The sequence below is a fragment of the Penicillium canariense genome (genome assembly GCF_028826845.1).
Source record: "Penicillium canariense strain IBT 26290 chromosome Unknown utg000003l_segment0_segment0, whole genome shotgun sequence".
Taxonomy (NCBI): Eukaryota; Fungi; Ascomycota; class Eurotiomycetes; order Eurotiales; family Aspergillaceae; genus Penicillium; species Penicillium canariense.
The window spans coordinates 613,798-631,550 of record NW_026622730.1 but is presented as its reverse complement, the minus strand read 5'-3'; the positions used below and the strand labels follow the sequence as shown (position 1 = coordinate 631,550).

The 17,753-nt window shown below is 52.6% G+C and overlaps 5 protein-coding genes across 5 annotated transcripts; 3 read left to right on the top strand and 2 right to left on the bottom strand.

Annotated features, from left to right (window-relative positions):
- Nucleotides 1–108: 108 nt before the first annotated feature.
- mcsA (putative citrate synthase Cit1) lies at nucleotides 109–1,659 on the bottom strand (the record flags this gene model as incomplete). The annotated part of the gene is made up of 3 exons (XM_056687196.1): nucleotides 109–312; nucleotides 375–1,520; nucleotides 1,612–1,659. The coding sequence occupies 3 exons, from the start codon at nucleotides 1,657–1,659 to the stop codon at nucleotides 109–111; spliced, it is 1,398 nt and encodes a 465-aa protein (XP_056542751.1).
- A 1,158-nt stretch (nucleotides 1,660–2,817) lies between these two features.
- N7482_005070 (putative mRNA-nucleus export ATPase (Elf1)) lies at nucleotides 2,818–6,251 on the top strand (the record flags this gene model as incomplete). The annotated part of the gene is made up of 3 exons (XM_056687195.1): nucleotides 2,818–4,448; nucleotides 4,499–6,137; nucleotides 6,198–6,251. The coding sequence occupies 3 exons, from the start codon at nucleotides 2,818–2,820 to the stop codon at nucleotides 6,249–6,251; spliced, it is 3,324 nt and encodes a 1,107-aa protein (XP_056542750.1).
- A 538-nt stretch (nucleotides 6,252–6,789) lies between these two features.
- Nucleotides 6,790–10,129, top strand: N7482_005069 (beta-glucosidase; the record flags this gene model as incomplete). The annotated part of the gene is made up of 2 exons (XM_056687194.1): nucleotides 6,790–7,461; nucleotides 7,556–10,129. 2 exons carry the CDS (start codon nucleotides 6,790–6,792, stop codon nucleotides 10,127–10,129), a joined length of 3,246 nt encoding a protein of 1,081 aa, XP_056542749.1.
- Nucleotides 10,130–11,746: 1,617 nt separating this feature from the next.
- N7482_005068 (putative IgE-binding protein) lies at nucleotides 11,747–12,442 on the top strand (the record flags this gene model as incomplete). The annotated part of the gene is made up of 2 exons (XM_056687193.1): nucleotides 11,747–12,001; nucleotides 12,062–12,442. The coding sequence occupies 2 exons, from the start codon at nucleotides 11,747–11,749 to the stop codon at nucleotides 12,440–12,442; spliced, it is 636 nt and encodes a 211-aa protein (XP_056542748.1).
- An 842-nt stretch (nucleotides 12,443–13,284) lies between these two features.
- Nucleotides 13,285–14,962, bottom strand: N7482_005067 (MFS transporter; the record flags this gene model as incomplete). The annotated part of the gene is made up of 4 exons (XM_056687192.1): nucleotides 13,285–13,430; nucleotides 13,491–14,242; nucleotides 14,302–14,685; nucleotides 14,742–14,962. 4 exons carry the CDS (start codon nucleotides 14,960–14,962, stop codon nucleotides 13,285–13,287), a joined length of 1,503 nt encoding a protein of 500 aa, XP_056542747.1.
- Between the last annotated feature and the right edge of the window lie 2,791 nt (nucleotides 14,963–17,753).

Below are 17,753 nucleotides of genomic sequence, written 5' to 3'. Positions count from 1 at the left end.
AAGAAAGACATAGGAGAAACACGCAAAATTCGCTAGCATAATTTTCATCTCGGGCTGCAAATCGGCCACGTGGGGCTTTTCGATACCCAATTTGCATCGTCGGGTTGTTTATTTCTTCAGCAGACCCAGCAGGTTGATGCTCTTGGGGCGCTCAATAGGCATGCCCAAGGCGCGGTCCCAGATCAGCTGGACTAGGGGTCCAAGGGCCCGGCTGACACCGAAGGTGACGGTGTAGTACAGGGGCTGCTGGAAGCCGTAATGGTAGAAGAGGACACCGGAGGCGGCATCGACATTGGGGTGAGGGTTCTTGGTCTGGACGGAAGTTGTTAGTAACGGGGTCATGGGAGAGAAAGAGAGACACTAATGGTACATACCTTGCCGTGCTCAGTCAGAACACCAGGGGCAATCTCGGAGTTCTTCTTGACCAGCTGAAACACGGGGTTGGCGAGGACATCGGGGCGGGTAGCGGCAAAGTCCATCAGGGCCTCGAAACGAGGGTCAGGCTTGCGCAGGACACCGTGGCCGTAGCCAGGGACCACACGGCCGGACTTGAGAGTATCCCAGAGGTAAGTGCGGACGTCCTCGTCAGAGAACTTCGTACCGATCTTGTCCTGCATCTGGAGGATCCAGCGGAGGACCTCCTGGGCAGCGAGACCGTGCAGGGGGCCGGCCAGACCCAGCAGACCGGCACTGTAGCTCAGGAAGGGGTCGCTGAGGGCGCTGCCAACCAGGTGGGTAGCGTGGGCAGAGACGTTGCCACCCTCGTGGTCGCCGTGCAAAGCCAGATACAAGCGTAGCAGATCGTGGAAGTCCTGGTTCTTCTCGCCGCCCTTACCGAGCAGCTCGGCAAAGTTGTACGACCAATCCTGGGTAACATCCAGCTGCTGGTGACCAACAGCATCAATCTCGTTGGAGCGGAAAACCAGCGCTGCAACACGGGGAATCTTCGCGAGCAGCGAAATGCTGTCATCGAAAGTGGGCTCCCAGTACTCGGCCTTGTTCAGGCCCTTCTCGTAGGCCTGAGCGAACTTTGACTCGGTGTTGAGTGCAGCAACGGCAATCGACAGTTGAGTCATTGGGTGCATGGTCTTGGGGAAGGACTTGATCAGGTCCAGGATGTGCGGGGGCAAAGTGGACTTCTCGGCCAGCTCGCGCGAGAAGGCGCGCACCTGTGCCGTCGAGGGGACCTGACCGGTCAGGAGCAGCCAGAACATGGCCTCGGGAAGCATCTCAGTGCCGGAGGTGCCCTTAGGCAGCTCCTTCTGGCAGTCCTTGATTGTCTTGCCGTGGAAGCGGATGCCCTCGTCGGCGTCCAGAACGGAACCCTCCCACAGCATGGCCTTCAGGCCGCGCATGCCGCCGATCACGTTGCTGACCTTGACATCACCGATGACCTCGTCGCCCTGGGCCTTAATCTGCCGGAGGAGCTCGCGCTTAGCGGGAATGGCCTCCTTCAGGGCGGTCTTCAGGTCAGGTTCGGCGGTCGCATAGTGTCTGGCCGAGAAGAGCGGCCGGGAGGCCTGTGGAAATTGTTAGTCGAGGGGGCCACTCTATTTTTCTTACAATCCTCCCAATTGATCATTGAGCAGGACTTCACGAACGAAGACGAACCTTGGCCAGTCTGGTGGCGTGGCGGGTGGTTCTGAAGCTCAGAGCCATTGTATGTTGATGGGTCCGGGGTAGAATTGTGGGGGCGGGAGACTCGGTGCGGGGAGAATCAAGGGATCAAATGGATGAAGAGGGATGAGAACAAGCAACTTTTTCGAGTCAGCGAGCAGCTCGAGAGGTTCTTAACGTGAAAATAAATGCATGAAAAGAAGAAGAAAAAGGTACTTATGATCGACCGCGTCTGGGGAATAACATCTGACCGCAACCCTTCTTCCCCGCGGGTCGGTTGAACGCGGGGCCTCAACCCTTGATTCTACCGAGGCCCGGGGCGGCTGCATGCGGACCGCGACATCGCCGATTTCCCTACGGTCTTTGCTGAACAGTCATGGTTGATCCGAGTGTATATAGAAAAGACGTATCTTATGTGCTATCTATTATCGCGATTTTGATCTGAAGAGGGTTGTTTGGAGGATATCCTCGACACTGGCTATATATCTTCTACCCATTATCCGAGGAGGTCGCGGGCCACGAGGGAAGACGAACGGGCACCGGATAGAAGGAAGGGCTAACAGAGCGAGTCATGTAGTACATCAGCCATAGGCTCTCGGCCCTTGGACAATCGGCATTCCGGCCGAGCAGCTGGGTCTTTCCCGTTCAGCTCACCCAGTCTGGCCCAACGAAACCACGCAACGCAACCCGTGCAAACCCGTGACTTGGGATCCCATGACGTTTACAAAATAGACACCTCAGGCACCGGATTTGCTGACTAACTTGGCCTGAGGCGAAAGCAACTGATAAGGCTAGCCAGATCCAGCTAGGGGCGTCCCATGGCGATAACGGAACCTGCGATTGGTCAGGGCGGTTGTCGCCTCCCAAACAAAAAAAAAATTGTGTGGATAAGCCCCCGATCAGCGATGCGCGATCTCCCTACCCTTCGCCTTGTTCTTTCCTCCTCATCCTGTGTACAGCCCTGCGTGGATTCGAGTATCTACCGCTGTCACGGTGCAGGCATATCCATTCTTTCCTGATTGTCTTTGATCTGGTCGTCACTTGCGTTCCTCACTTGACAGTCTTTGTTCTGCTTATTCTGCTGGCCCGGGAGACCCCGCCTCCCATCCGTTCGAGGGCCTCAGGACCACCGCGACCAACTTCTTTCTTTTTCTGGTATATTTAGTTACCAGACGTTTTGAGTCTTGCACTCAGAAGACCATGCCACACCCCATCTCCCCTTCTGGTACCCCCACCATGCCGACCGTTGTCGCTAAAGGCCCCTCTGGCGTGCCCCCCACTACCGAAGAGATTTCTTCGCTCCTCAACACTATCTTTACCGCCGAGACGTCCCAGCACTCCCTCGATGGCTCCTATGCAGTCGCAAACCTGTTAATCCAGAGTGTTGGAACCTCCGGTTTGCTCAACTACAATGTTCTCGCCGAGGCGAAGAAGGCTGCTACCGATAAGAAGAATGGATCCCGTCGCGAGAGCGCCATGCTGATCATCGGCGCCCTCTTTGAACGGTTCCCCCGCGAATTTCCCCTCAGCGAGGCTGTTTTCCTGCTGCATAACGGCGGTATTTTCAACGTTGTTCTCGACTCTCTTGCCGATAAGGGTGCCGTTGTTCGCGATGCGGCGCAGTATGCGATCGATGCGCTATATGGCTGCCTGAGCCCCGAGGCCAAGGCTAATGCTCTTCTTCCCGCTCTGGAAACATACTTGAGCACGGGATCCGGCAAGTGGCAAGGCTTCGTTGGTGGCTACAAACTTCTCGAGAAGATGGCTGCCGGCGCCCAAATGGGCAATGGCACCCCGGAGGAGGAGAGCGAGAAGGACGTCCTGCGCGAGGCCATGGGCAAAACTCTCAAGGAGCTGATCCCCATCGTCGAATCGGGCATGCACGACTTGAAGAGCGAGGTCGCCAAGCAGGCTACCAAGACAATGACTACCATGACCACCCTTCTGTACAACGACGACGTCGCCCCGCGCATTCCCCTGCTCATCAAGACCATGGAGCAGCCCTCGGCCCAGACTCTGCAGAAGGCCATTCACGCGCTGTCGCAAACAACATTCGTGGCTATCGTTACCTCCCCCGTTCTAGCTCTGCTCACCCCCCTGCTCGAGCGCACACTCAACGCCCCGGCCACCCCTCAAGAAACTCTTCGCCAGGCCGTCGTTGTCATCGAGAACCTGACCAAGCTGGTTCACGACCCTGCCGAGGCCCGTGTCTTCCTTCCCAAGCTCCAGCCTGGTGTGAAAGCCATCGCAGACCGTGCGTCTCTCCCGGAGGTTCGTGAATTGGCCACTCGTGCGCTCGACGTCATGGAGAAGGCTATGAAGGATAACGACCTTGCCCTCGGTGCTGTTTCCAAAACTACCCCTGAGGAAGTGGTGGCCGTGTTGAACTCTCAGCTTCAGGAGGTTGCTGGGTCTGTCAGCTTCGGGGATGTTCAGTTCTCCGAACTGGCCAAGACCTTCATCGCTGGCATGGTTCGGGAAGATGTCAACTGCCGCAAGTTGGACCGGATTCCCGCTCGCGTTGGCCCTTATCTCCGTGGCCTGATCCAGAGTGAGCAGGCGGAGGCTATTGCTACCGCCGTGCAGAAGCACTTCATTGCAGAGGACGAGCGCAAGTATGGCAAGCCCGTCCAGGACGACCCCAACGAGATTGTGATTGTTAATGCCAACTTCTCCCTCGCCTACGGTGGTATGCTCCTACTCTCTCACACCAACCTGCGCCTCGTCAAGGGCCACCGGTACGGTCTCTGCGGTCGCAATGGTGCTGGAAAGTCGACCCTGATGCGCAGTATCGCCAACGACAAGCTTGAGGGTTTCCCTCCCCCGAGGAAGTGCGCACATGCTTCGTGGAGCACAACCAGGGTGAAGATGCCGATATCAGCATCTTCGAGTATGTTGCCAAGAACCCTCAGATTGCCGCCGAGGGCAAGGAGCACATCAGCTCCGTCCTGCTAGAGTTCGGCTTCACCGATGGACCTGAAGGCCGTCAGTCTCAGCCTGTTGGTTCGCTGTCCGGTGGTTGGAAAATGAAGCTGGCCCTTGCCCGTGCTATGCTCTTGAAGGCCGATGTGCTCTTGCTCGACGAACCGACTAACCACCTCGATGTTGCCAATGTTAAGTGGTTGCAGGAGTACCTGAAGAAGCACACTGATATCACCAGCTTGATAGTCAGTCACGACTCTGGCTTCCTGGACGAGGTCTGCACCGACATCTACCACTACGAGCAAAAGAAACTTGTTTGCTACCCTGGAAACCTTGCTGCTTTTGTTAAGGTCAAGCCCGAGGGGAAGAGCTACTACACACTGTCTGCCTCCAATGTGCAGTTCAAGTTCCCCGCTCCTGGTATTCTGTCTGGTATCAAATCCAATACCCGTGCTATTCTCCGGATGACCAATGCCTCCTTCACCTACCCTGGTGCCTCCAAGCCGTCTCTGTCTGAGGCAAATCTGTCGCTGACGCTCTCCTCCCGTACCGCCATTATCGGCGGAAACGGTGCTGGCAAGTCTACCTTTATCAAGATCTTGACAGGTGAGGTTATCCCTCAGTCCGGAAAGGTCGAGAAGCACCCCAACCTGCGTATTGGTTACATTAAGCAGCATGCCCTTGAGCACGTTGAGATGCATCTTGAGAAGACTCCCAGCCAGTACCTCCAGTGGCGTTACGCCAACGGTGATGATCGCGAGGTGTTCCTTAAGCAGACGCGCATCCTGACTGATGCTGACAAGGCTCAGCTTGCGAAGCCAGTTGATTTGGGTGATGGCCGTGGCGCTCGTCGTATCGAAGCTCTGATGGGTCGTCAGAAGTGGAAGAAGTCCTTCCAGTACGAGGTGAAGTGGGTTGGCCTGCTTCCCAAGTTCAACACCATGATCTCCCGTGAGACCCTCAACGAGCTGGGTTTCTCCAAGATGGTCCAAGAGTTCGACGACCACGAGGCGTCGCGGGAGGGTCTGGGTTTCCGTGTTCTTGAACCTAAGACTATCTCCAAGCACTTCGAGGATGTTGGCCTCGACCCCGAGATTGCCAACCACAATGAGATATCTGGTCTGTCTGGTGGCCAGAAGGTCAAGGTCGTGCTGGCCGGTGCCATGTGGAACAACCCCCACTTGCTCGTGCTGGACGAGCCGACTAATTTCTTGGACCGTGACTCCCTGGGTGGTTTGGCCGTCGCTATCCGTGACTTCAAGGGTGGTGTTGTCATGATTTCCCATAACGAGGAGTTCGTGGGCGCTCTCTGCCCCGAGCAGCTCCACGTCGCCGATGGCCGTGTCGTCAGCCGTACCAACACCGCTATCAGTCTGGACCGCTTCGAGGACAGTGCTACCAACTCCCCCACTGGCACCGGCACCCCTGCTGGTGTCTCTGCGGCTGCCTCGGCCAACACTAGCGCTGCCCCGTCGGCTGTCAACTCTGGTGCCGAGGACCAGGGCGAGCTCAAGTTCCGCGCCAAGAAGAAGAAGAAGTTGACCCGCGCTCAGCTGAAGGACCGCGACGCCCGTCGCCGTCTTCGTCACATCGAATGGGTGAGTTTCCTTGTTCATTTTCATCTCTCCTCACCTGATCTACCACTGACATACTTCTAGCTTAACTCCCCCAAGGGTACCCCTAAGCCTGTCGATACCGATGACGAAGAATAAGCATACCTACCACAGCATGTTGACGTGTAATGGCTTTTCCTTTTTTCATGATGATTTCTGGACATTTCCTTGCATGAGTACCTATTGTTGTTTATTTATGGCTTTTTGCATGGGACTTCGATAGATGGAGTTTGGGCTTGTTTGATTTCGTTTGCTAGGTAGATACGCATTGTTCGGATCAATCTCGACCTGGTGATAGATACCTAGGCGGTCCTACTGAACAAAAGTTCTTGTTTATATGATATTTTCGCCAATCCGAGTCTCCCAATAGGCCTTTACCCTTAAGTACCAATCGATAGCCTTTAGAGTAGATCACCCAGGTTCCGTAGATCCCGCTTTGAGTGTGTCAGGTGACCCGCCAGGACGAGAAGCTGTTGCGCTTGGCGCCAAGGACGCATCACCAGTTCGAGCAGTGCAATTATTCACGTCAAACCCTGTCCTCAATTGTCTTTCGAAGCCACCGTTGTCGAAACCCATGATGCATGGGCTCTGTGACTCTAAGTGACAGCCTTCTCCACCCGCCAAGTACACCAGCGCGATGGCCAGATCGACCCGCTCTAAACCTGGAGCTTCGAATACGCGTAGCCAGGAGTACCAGTCGCTGGCTAACGATGTTTCCGACGATGAACGCCCATCAACAAGATTGAATGACGGAGCCCGACCAAATAATCGCGGAGATGGCGGCACAATACACGATCCCTACCTCGACGATCTCCTTTCTAGCGGCGAAGATTCCTCAACCGAAGACGACGCGAACTTGAAACTCCTTCCATTGGATCAAGTAACAGAGTCGGGCAAACCTCGCAATCGAGTCCAATTCACCTCCGAGCCTAGCTTCGCGAGCGCCGCAAGCCCTATACCCGGCGATGAATCCGGCGAACCGCGTGACGTCGGCAAAGCTATTGAGTACATGTTGGAGAGGGAGCAGGATATACTGGCTCAAACATTCAATGAAGACCTGGACCACAGTACCTCGCACCTTATGCTGAGTGACGATGATAGTGATGACTATGGAATTCCGTCACATAAGGGCCGAGGCGCTGCGCATTACAAGGACAAGGACCAGAGCTGGAAGGCCGGAATCAAGTCCCTGCTGCGAATCAAGGCATGGTGGCATGTTTTTCCGCTTGTCGTGGTTGGTTTACTTGTGATGTGGCTCGCGATGAAGGGTTTGCCATGGGTATTAGGCAAGAAAGCGGCTAAAGAATATGTACGAGTCCCGCATTTTCAATCCTATCGACTGCGAGCCCGTTACAGCGTGCTTTGCAGGTGTGCCGTATTGGAATAATTGCTGACGGATGCAGTCGTCTGTCCCATGGTACCCGACACCCCTTGGAGGAACCAATCCTGCATGGAGAGAAAGCTATACTAAGGCCCATGAACTTGTCGAGCGAATGGATTTGGTGGAGAAGGTAAATGTCACAACTGGCACGGGATGGCAGATGGGGCTTTGTGTTGGGAATACGGGACCTGCAGAGTTCGTCCAATTTCCATCGCTCTGCTTACAGGATGGTCCGCTGGGTCTTCGGTTTGCAGATAACATCACTGCATTCCCTGCCGGAATTACTACCGGCGCAACCTGGAACCGTGATCTCATGCGGGAGCGCGGATTTGCACTGGGTAAAGAGGCTCGTGCAAAGGGGGTTAATGTTATTCTCGGCCCGTCCATGGGGCCATTGGGAATGATGCCCGCTGGTGGTCGCAACTGGGAGGGCTTCGGCTCAGATCCCGTCCTTCAGGGCGTGGCCGCTGCGGAGACCATTCGTGGTATCCAACGCAATGGCGTTATGGCGACAGCTAAGCACTTTTTGATGAATGAACAGGAACACTACCGCCAACCGAATGACTGGGGCACCGAAAATGCCATCTCATCTAATATAGATGATCGCGCACTGCACGAAGTTTTCGTCTGGCCATTCGCCGAGAGCGTGCGTGCCGGCGTCGCGAGTGTTATGTGCTCTTACCAGAAAGTCAACAACAGCTATGCTTGTGAGAATAGCAAGCTTCTCAATGGCATCCTCAAGGACGAGCTCGACTTCCAAGGATTCGTGCAATCCGACTGGCTTGCTCAGCGCTCCGGCGTACAGAGTGCATTAAGTGGCCTCGACATGAGCATGCCCGGTGACGGCGCATACTGGGTAGACGGGGACTCGTTTTGGGGGATGCGCTTAACACAAGCAGCCCTCAATACCTCCGTCCCCATGGAGCGCCTCAACGATATGGTCACCCGTATTGTTGCAGCCTGGTACCATTTCCGCCAGGATACGTGGGAACAGCCTCGGCCGTTAGGCGAAGGTGGTCCAAACTTTTCTTCTTGGACCGACGAGAAGATGGGAGGGTTACATCCCGGTAGCGAAGACGACGAGACCCATGAAGTGGTCAACCGTTACGTGGATGCTCAAGCAAGCGGATCTAAGTCGCTGCCCCATTCTCTCACGGCCCGGAGGGTAGCCGCAGAGGGAACTGTCCTCTTGAAGAACGTCAACGACACCCTCCCACTTTCGCGCAGTGCCACTGGCCCCAAAGGACATTATCGCGTTGGTATCTATGGCGAGGATGCTGGTCCTGGTGATGGCCCCAATGTTTGCGCTGATCGCGGGTGCAATCAAGGTACACTTGGGTCTGGTTGGGGAAGCGGCGCGGTCAATTTCCCATATCTGGTCAGTCCTTGGGAAGCTCTACAGCGTGCATGGCCTGCGGAGACCAGCGACGTGCGGGGCTTCTTGGGAAATGATGTTGCTCTTAAGAATCTGGTGGATCAAGATCTCTGCCTTGTTTTCGCGAATTCCGACGGAGGCGAGGGCTTTATTCGAGTCGATGATATTCGTGGAGATCGCAATAATCTCGACCTCCAGCACAGTGGTGCTCAACTGATTGATCGGGTTGCTAAGCACTGTGGTGGTGGCGTCGGCAGGACAGTGGTCGTGATACATTCTGTCGGCCCCGTCGTGATGGAGTCTTGGATTGATCTGCCTGGGGTACACGCCGTTCTTTATGCTAACCTTCCCGGGCAAGAGAGTGGCAATGCTCTGACAGACGTACTGTTTGGTGATGTTGATGCCAGCGGTCGGTTACCCTACACCATTGGCCGATCACTTGAAGACTATGGCCCAGGTGCTCAAGTGCTCTATGAGACCAGAAGTAACCAACCGGAAGTCACCCTCGATCAAGGTCTCTACATTGATTACCGGTATTTTGACAAAAAGAACATCACACCACGCTACGAGTTTGGTTTCGGCTTGTCATACACCACTTTCAATATTTCAGCCCTCGAAATCCAGCCTCTGCAAGAGAAGTCTCGGCTACCCTCACCACGCCCAAATAACGAGATTGATCCTCCACAATACGATACCAAACCACCGACAGAGTCTTCAACCAGATACCCGTCCGGCTTCAAGGCTTTAGCAAAATACATATACCCCTACATCCGTGACGGAGAGGGCACTAAACCCGGCTCTTACCCATATCCAGAGGGCTACAACGATCACCAGCACCCTTCCGACGCAGGCGGCGGACCGGGCGGCAACCCATCTCTCTACGAAGCTATGCTGGAACTCTCGCTCCAGGTCAGCAACACCGGCTCGCGACCAGGCAAAGAGGTTGTGCAGGTCTACCTCTCATTCCCGGAACGCGTCGCCGAACACCGCGGTCTGGGTCAGCACCGCGAGGATATAGAGTTCCCCGATCGCGTTCTCCGGAACTTTACCAAGGTCGCCCTTGATCCTGGCGAGAGCACGACCGTCCAGATGACCTTGTCCCGGAAAGATCTGAGTTACTGGAGCGTGCGTGCCCAGAACTGGGTGATGCCTACTGAAGGCACATTCCAAATTTGGGCTGGACGGAGTTCGCGGGATCTGCCGCTGATGGCGGAGTTTTGAACAGTTCTTTTTTAGATGTCTTCCCCAGGTTGTAGCGTTTTCATGTATTTTTGCTGACGTGGGCGATGTATTTTTGTCGGCGTTGGGTCTTTCGAACTTCAGCGATAGCATATGTCGGGTATTGGCTTATTGGACATAGAGGGACTGTGATTCTAGCAATGTGTGCACAGAAACTGAGCTACGAAGAACTTGCCCCGAATACAATTAGCGGGAAGTGCCGTATCTTTGGCTGGTTTTAATTTCAGGCCGGCCGAGCTTATTCCGACGGCGTAGGTGATTAATGCTAAGACACCCTCTGTTCTCCTACAGACTTACCATCGCTGCTGCCTTCTCCACGCCCCACTCCACCTTGCGTCTAGCAATAGGGTCTCCGTGTGGCGGTTCCTACGGAATCGTCTCCATTTGGCTAAAAATGGAGACCGACGATCACCGCGTTTTCTGTTACACGGAGAATCCTTCGAGAAACAGACAGAATTTATGTCCACAAGACAGGGGTAAAACTGCAGGAATTACTTGCGCATGTGTTCAGGGCCTGATGGTTGTTTCACTAGATCGTGAATCTCCTGAAGAGATACGGAGACCTCTGTGTCTTCGTGTCAACGATCGGGAAGCATCACCAGTGATGTCAACAGCATTCATCCCCGAGACATCCGGGTGGACCTGTGGAGACTGCACGCCCAGTTGCCCCGACTCACTCACTACGGGCAGAGCTGTGAGCCACAGGGACTACGGAGTACCAAAGATAGCATATCGCTTGCTTCTGTTTTCTCTTTCACTCACCCCTGATAGGAGCGAACCAGGACGGGTACTCCACCGGGCTACCACCACGACATCTGCCGATCCCTACTCCTATCTGCATTATCTTGATTTGGCTGAAACATCCCACTTTTCAGGGTCTTCGCATTTGATCCGTTGCGATAAATTGATCTCGTTCGAGACCGAAAGTGCTAAATGCCGTTCCGTCTTGCTCAATTAATCTCCAACTTGCCTTCCAAATCGGCCTAACCGCGGTGGAGAATCAATATGGCGTCCCGATGTCTATTCGGCCCTGGGTACCATCATCCTCCTCTAGAGACCGTTACCCCTGTCGGTGGTTGTCGATCACCCAAACCTCTCAGTGGGAAGTTTTGCAGTGTGTCTCAGAACTAGTTTCCCCAATCGGGGCTCGCCGTTCCTGAAAGAAACTGAAATACACCCTGCGAATGACTAGCTAGGCATGGCCCAAGATAGCCCGTTGGCTAAAGGCGCTGTAAAGTTCCGCGCTACTCCCAACACCGACATTTCCGATGGAAACTTGCATAACGTGGGCCGGTGCTCGGCTTGGTAGATGCGAAGCTTGGGCGGAGCAATGATATCAACTCTTGCTACTTTTTCGGTGGTAACGTCGCAGCAACTTGTGTAGTCCATGTCGATCACCTTTGATACGGAGACACTAGACGGCACATGGCGGGATCCTGTGGATGGGACTTTGAGAGAGAACTCCATATTCTGTTGACGAGTCCCTTCGCTGTGTACATTTAATAGGAGTCCTATTTCTATTCGCCTTCTCTTTTTCTTTCGCCATTCTACACCATTAAAACTCTCTTTACCCAATTACTTGACACTCGCTCATTCACAATGAAGGTCTCCGCGCTTCTGTCCCTCGTTCCCCTGGCTGCGGCCCTCCCTGGCTCTCGCCCCACCACCAAGGAGTCCGGCGGTGCCTTCGGCGTCACTGCTGCTCGCTCTGGCTCGCCCATCCACTTCCTGCCCCTGACTGCTTCTGGTAGCAAATTCTGGCTCGGTGGCAAGAGCCAGACCTACTGCCCTGCTGTCGTCCCCAACTGCGCTCAAACTACCAATGACACCATTATCTTTGGACAGAGCGCCCTGGTAGGCCAAATATCTGCTTCCAGCCAACCAATAAACATAATTCTCTAACTTATTTTCCAGGATGTCGTGGTCCCCGGTGGCCAGCGCATCTACGTCGACCGTGCCGGCGCCTTGAGCTTCACCACCCCCCACTCGGGCTACATTCCTCCCGGCTCGTCTCAGGGCCCCTTCAAGTACACCCCCGGCCAGTCCTTCGGCACCTGGACCTACTCCGGCCAGGGTGCCTCCGGCTTTATGGCCTGCCCTGCTCCGGCTAACTCCACTGCCGTGGGCCGCCACGTCCGCCGCCAGGCTCCCCTGAGGACCGATCGCTGGCAGGTGTTTGCCGCGCTGCAGAACGCGACTGTTCCCACGGGCAATGTGAGCGACTGCCTCGGCTTTGACGCTCTGGCTATTGGTCTGAACATCTCTTCTGACCACCTTGCTTGGGAGTACATCTAAAGAGCCAGCCTTCTACATTTCGTGAGGTGGACGGATGATTCTGGAACTGTATAGATGTTGGGTTGTTGGCTCAGTGCTGGTGACTGCTAGCCTATTCGTTTATGACAATGTACTTAAGAGAGGCATAGAGAACCGGACCTAACGCTATCAGATGAGACCGCCCTTTTTATAGCTTTAGGAGGATCAATGATCTGTTTGGGCCCATTGGGACCTTATCTTGCTAGCTTGAATCTCACCCCTCCTAGATGGAGAATTGACAAGCTTCTTTAAATCTTCTTCCTATCTAAGACCTGGTGATATCAACTTATCATATTTGGTGAAAAAATTGATTGTCTATCGGGCCTTCGTGCGGAAAGATACCCCACGGAATTTTGCACTGTGGTTATTAGGATAGTATCCTGTGCGGACACGGATTCCGGGATCCACGTGTTACCCAAAAGGCACAAAAGGGTGTTCGCGTGACTGGGAAAGCTACAAAGTGACTTTGTTAATTGTCTCTGACTCCCCGAGCATCTGTATGGGCCGAAGGATATTCCACTATCGCAGCCTTTGAATACAAAGATTAAACAACCGGGACATAAAAATATACCCTTATCCTCCGCAGGTCAGCTTTAATAGCGGCCTTAGAGTTGGACCAGGATGGATGTTGATCTTAGCATGTTACAAACTGGCATCCAGTAGATATATTATTCGACTCCACAACAAGATCTTAATAATAGGTCATGTACAAGTCCAGGCAGTATCTCTCATTCTCCTCCCTAACATCTCGTATGATGCATTGTTTTACCGTCTATATATTTTCGAGAACGAATTCACAAGTCTCTTCTATCTTTCAGTTCCCGTCAAGAATGCTGTTCAGCGGTTTCGTATTTACTCAGGCCGCGCAGCTTCTTTCCTGCTTTGAAAAAGATCCACGGGACTGGTAGAAGCGCAATCGCAATAAAGCCAAGCAGGCTTGATGCCCACCCGGTGCCAAGGCGCGTGTACACTATTCAATGTGGTTAGGGTCAAAAAATCCGAATAATTGATCCAAAGGATGAAAACTCACTCTGGATTGTGAACAGAGGAAACGCAGCAGCTAGCCCGTATCTCGCGAGGCCGTTTGCACTCATGGCACTTGCAACAGTAAGGCCATGATAGGTATCGACTAAATACTGTGCTGTGCTGACAAACACACACAGATTTCCCCACGCAAAAACCATGATTGCGACTGTGGGACTCGCCCAAGAAATATCTCTTCTAGCAGTCCATGCAAACCAGAATAGACCAATAGGCAGGCCGACACTCCCTACCAGAGCTGGATATAGTCGATACTCAGGCGGCACTTGCCGACCGGCATGCTTTGGAATCTGTCGACGATATAGCAGAATATCGCACAGCAGTACTGTCACAGCCCCTAACAGGCAGCCGACAACGATAGAGAGGAATACCAGGCCAGAGTCCTCGATTCCGAATCCATAGACACCGTGAAAGATAAGCGGAATAGCAGCGAAGAAAGAGAAGAGTGTTGCGAATTCGCACGCAACGTAGAGGCAGATGAATGTAACGATAGGTTCGGTCAAAAGCATATGAATCGGCCTCAGAAGGGCGATCGTCACAAAAAGTCGCACTTTGGCAGAGAGTGGCGGTGATGCTGGAAGATTTTCACCTAGCTCTTTGGCTCGACGACGTTTGATCACAGGATGAAACGTTTCCCTTGCAATGGCAATAGTAAGCAACGTAAAGATAGCGAAGAAAATTATTGTCCACTGGGTCCAGCGCCAACCCTTCCGGTTCACAACAAAGCTTCCGATAACAGGCCTGTATACCTTATTAGTGGATTCCAGAATGCAATAATCAGACTGGAAATGGAAAAATACCCTAAGCCAGGTCCCAGGAAAGGTGTCAAAATAAATATTGTGGAGGGTATGGCGCGGTTCACCGGTCTAAATGTTTCATTGATGGTCCCGGCGGCGATAGACAATGAAGGCGCGTAGCAAAAACCTGCTAGAAAGCGCAAGACGCATAGTCCGGCAAAAGTTGGACTAAGTCCAGCGCCGAGGGTAAATAAGGTGCCGAGTGAAATGGTTCCAATGTAGACTGGATATCTTCCCACTGTCTCGGAGAGCGGGCCGCCGACCACAGGTCCAAGGCCTAGAGCGAGCACATAGAGTGACAAGGGGAGGATAGCAACCGTGCTACTGACTCCAAATTCCTCCATGAACTCAGAATGGGCAGGCGACAAAATAGACAAACCAACAGAGCTGGAAATATTGTTAGCCTAGAGTTCACAACTGGTTGAACTGGAGAACAAACTAACGTTGTGAAAGCTGCGGAGGCTATCATGAGAACCTGTAGAGCCTTTCGTCTTGTGTTCCAGTTGTAAGGATTATTGGGATCATCGTCCCAGTGCCATGCGCCGATATCGTGCAGCTTTTCTGTGCTCAAACCCGGTCTCGTTTCGACCTTAGCAGAGGAAGATGACGAGCCGTCCATATCGCTTTGCACGTTCGCTTCCTGGTCACCCTTTGTGGGTTCCATTGTACGTGATTCGGTGAAAAGAGATTCATAAAATACAGGGCAGTAGTTTTAGATAGCAATAAATAGAGGACCCATGGGATGGGCCAGTGGGTAATCTTATAGTACGAATTCTCACTACGCGTTTTTACAAGCCGATAAACTCGGGCCTTAGGTCGACCGAGACCGAAACAGAATAATCTGGTTAATTTCCCGAGGTGCATCCATTTTCTATGGCAACCACTCGCCGCTCTGTCCCATTTTTCGGGCTGCGCAGTGTAAATGCTAAAGATTAGTCAACCATAAACCGCGGCATGGCGGATTCCCATATGATTGGCTGTTGGGTAAGTTCTACACTTGAACATTTTCTGATTATTCAACATCGCAGATTCCTCATTTTGCCAAAAACACCAAAGTGTGTGATTAAGCACATAGACGTGTCTTCCTAATTAGGACTAGTGCTTGCCTGGGGAAGGTTTAACCTTCCTCGACACATCACGGTTCCTCCCGCCTAGACCAGTTTCTACATACCTTCGTCATATTTCCCTGTCTTTTCTGCCCTCCTTCAATGTTCAACATGGAGAATCCACGAAACTGCAGCGACTCAATTCACCACAAGCATCCATAGAGGCTGTAGATGCCCCCATATCAGCCCCACGTCGGTCGGCCAGGTCTAAAAAAAATAAGATGTTCAGTCCAGAGCACCACTCCACAAGGAATACCCTGTCGCAACTCTTTCGGCGCCCGACATTCTCGATGCTGGGCCATGGGAGGCCATCAAGGCCTCAGTGTTTGTCGAAACACTTGATGCAAACGACAAGTTGATTGCTACCTACGACGCACTCTTGGGCTTTTTTTTATATGCCAGAATGCGGGCGCGAAAACCCCTCCCGCATCGTTCCCTTTGTGGGCCGCTCCACTTTGATCATCTACTCCGTACATAAAACCAAGGATAAGAATGGTGAAGGCGGGGAATTCAAGCTCGAACCGCGCCCCCGCCGACGCTGATTGGCGCATTTTTTATGCCCCTTTGTGCGTGAGACTCTCTTCCCACTTGAATGGGTGATAGTAGAGCTGCTTCCTGCGCACTTTTGAAAAACAGCTAGACACTGCAGGATGAAGACAGCGTTAGCTACCAGCTCCTGCACTTTAACGGCTTGCTTCCGGCCCCGTGCACATCGAATCTCTTTTCCTAGGTGTCTGATCGGCGGCATAATGAGCGACCGCAGCGTGGCAGGCGTCGCTGTTTTGCCGGTGCGAATACGACCCGTCTTTTTGGGCGGACCGATACAGCAAGGTTGCTCGTTCACCAGTGGTAACTAAGTTACCACTCCACATATTTCGACACATGAACATATTGGGAACCTCTCCAAATAAAACAAGGAGAGGAGCCGCCTAGTGTTCGGTTTTTAGAAGATCTGCTATCAACATTCATGATTAGAGTAGGTGCATGCTCGATCTTTCACATTGTAAGATACTAATATGAGTTGTTTGTTGAGTGCCCAGAAAAGTCTTTTCCCCAACTGATCAGGGTAGCTGCTGCCTGACCCGGATGGCTGCCCGACCCGGATAGCTACCTGACCTAGTCTAGCATGCATGCCTATGGGAGCACCACCACTCAATTTATGCCGGCCACTCGTCTTCCACGGAACTCCAGCTTGCTCAGGTGTTCGAAGAGCATTTGGTGATATATATTCACGTAAACATTGTTATCCAGTAATTCTCAATCAAGTTAAACCCGCCCACTCTCTCGATGCGGTGATGGAGCCTCTCGGAACTGCCTCTGCTATTCTCTCAGTCGCAGCTCTCGGGTTCCAGTGCTCCACAAAGCTCGTTACTTATGCGAGTCAGGTCAAGGCGGCACCGAACCAAGTTGCTAATATTGCTGAGCAAGTTACGTTGAATGCTAGTGTATTACAACAGTTAGGCGAGATAATGAAGGAAAATCATGGTGATGGGCAGACAAAACCAGACGACAAAAGGAATGAAGGCAACATCTCTAATCTCCGCCCAGTCGCTAGTTTCCATAGCAGAAAGGGAAAAGCGCCCGATTATCTCGCCTTAACTATGCCAGGGCTCGAAACAATTACCGGGCTGGCTAGAGATTGTGAAAGGATCTTTAATGCCTTGAACGACACTTTGGAACGAGCGTGTAAACAACTACGGATGACATCGAACAAATCAAGCATACCGAAACTCAGTCGCACTGAGATGCTTAAGTGGCCTTTCATTCAGCCAGAGATAGACTCCATGCGACGCGAACTCAGTGATAGTAGGCAGACATTGATACTGATGCTTCAACTTGTTATACTGAGATTCTCGAAGAAAGCCCTTGAAAATAAGCTGTGTGTTAAATCTTGATTTCTCCTCATTGTCACTCATTACAGCGCTAACATCTAGAGATGAAGACTTTGTGCTCCTCGTGAGACGACTATTGTTGCTTGGTCTAAAGACGACATGGACTTGCTCAAACGGTCGATCTATAAAACTTATCAAAGTCTGAAAATTGCCCAGAAAATACCCAGAGTGAATCTGACCGAAGATACTTTCAGGCATGTATATCATGTAAGTGATTCCCTGAGTAACAGAGTTGCTGATGCCATTAAGCAGTGAAAATGATGAAGAATTAACTACTCATTGTGATGTGAATAACGGAGGAGACGGAAAGTAAGATAGATGGATGCTTCTTCTCAATTTATTTGACCCAACTAATGAAGATTCGCGAAGCAGCCGAAAAAGTACTTCCCAGCTTGGTCAAAATGAAAGAGGTCACACATACCGGCATACATTAGCCAGTACAGCAATGGCGTCAGAA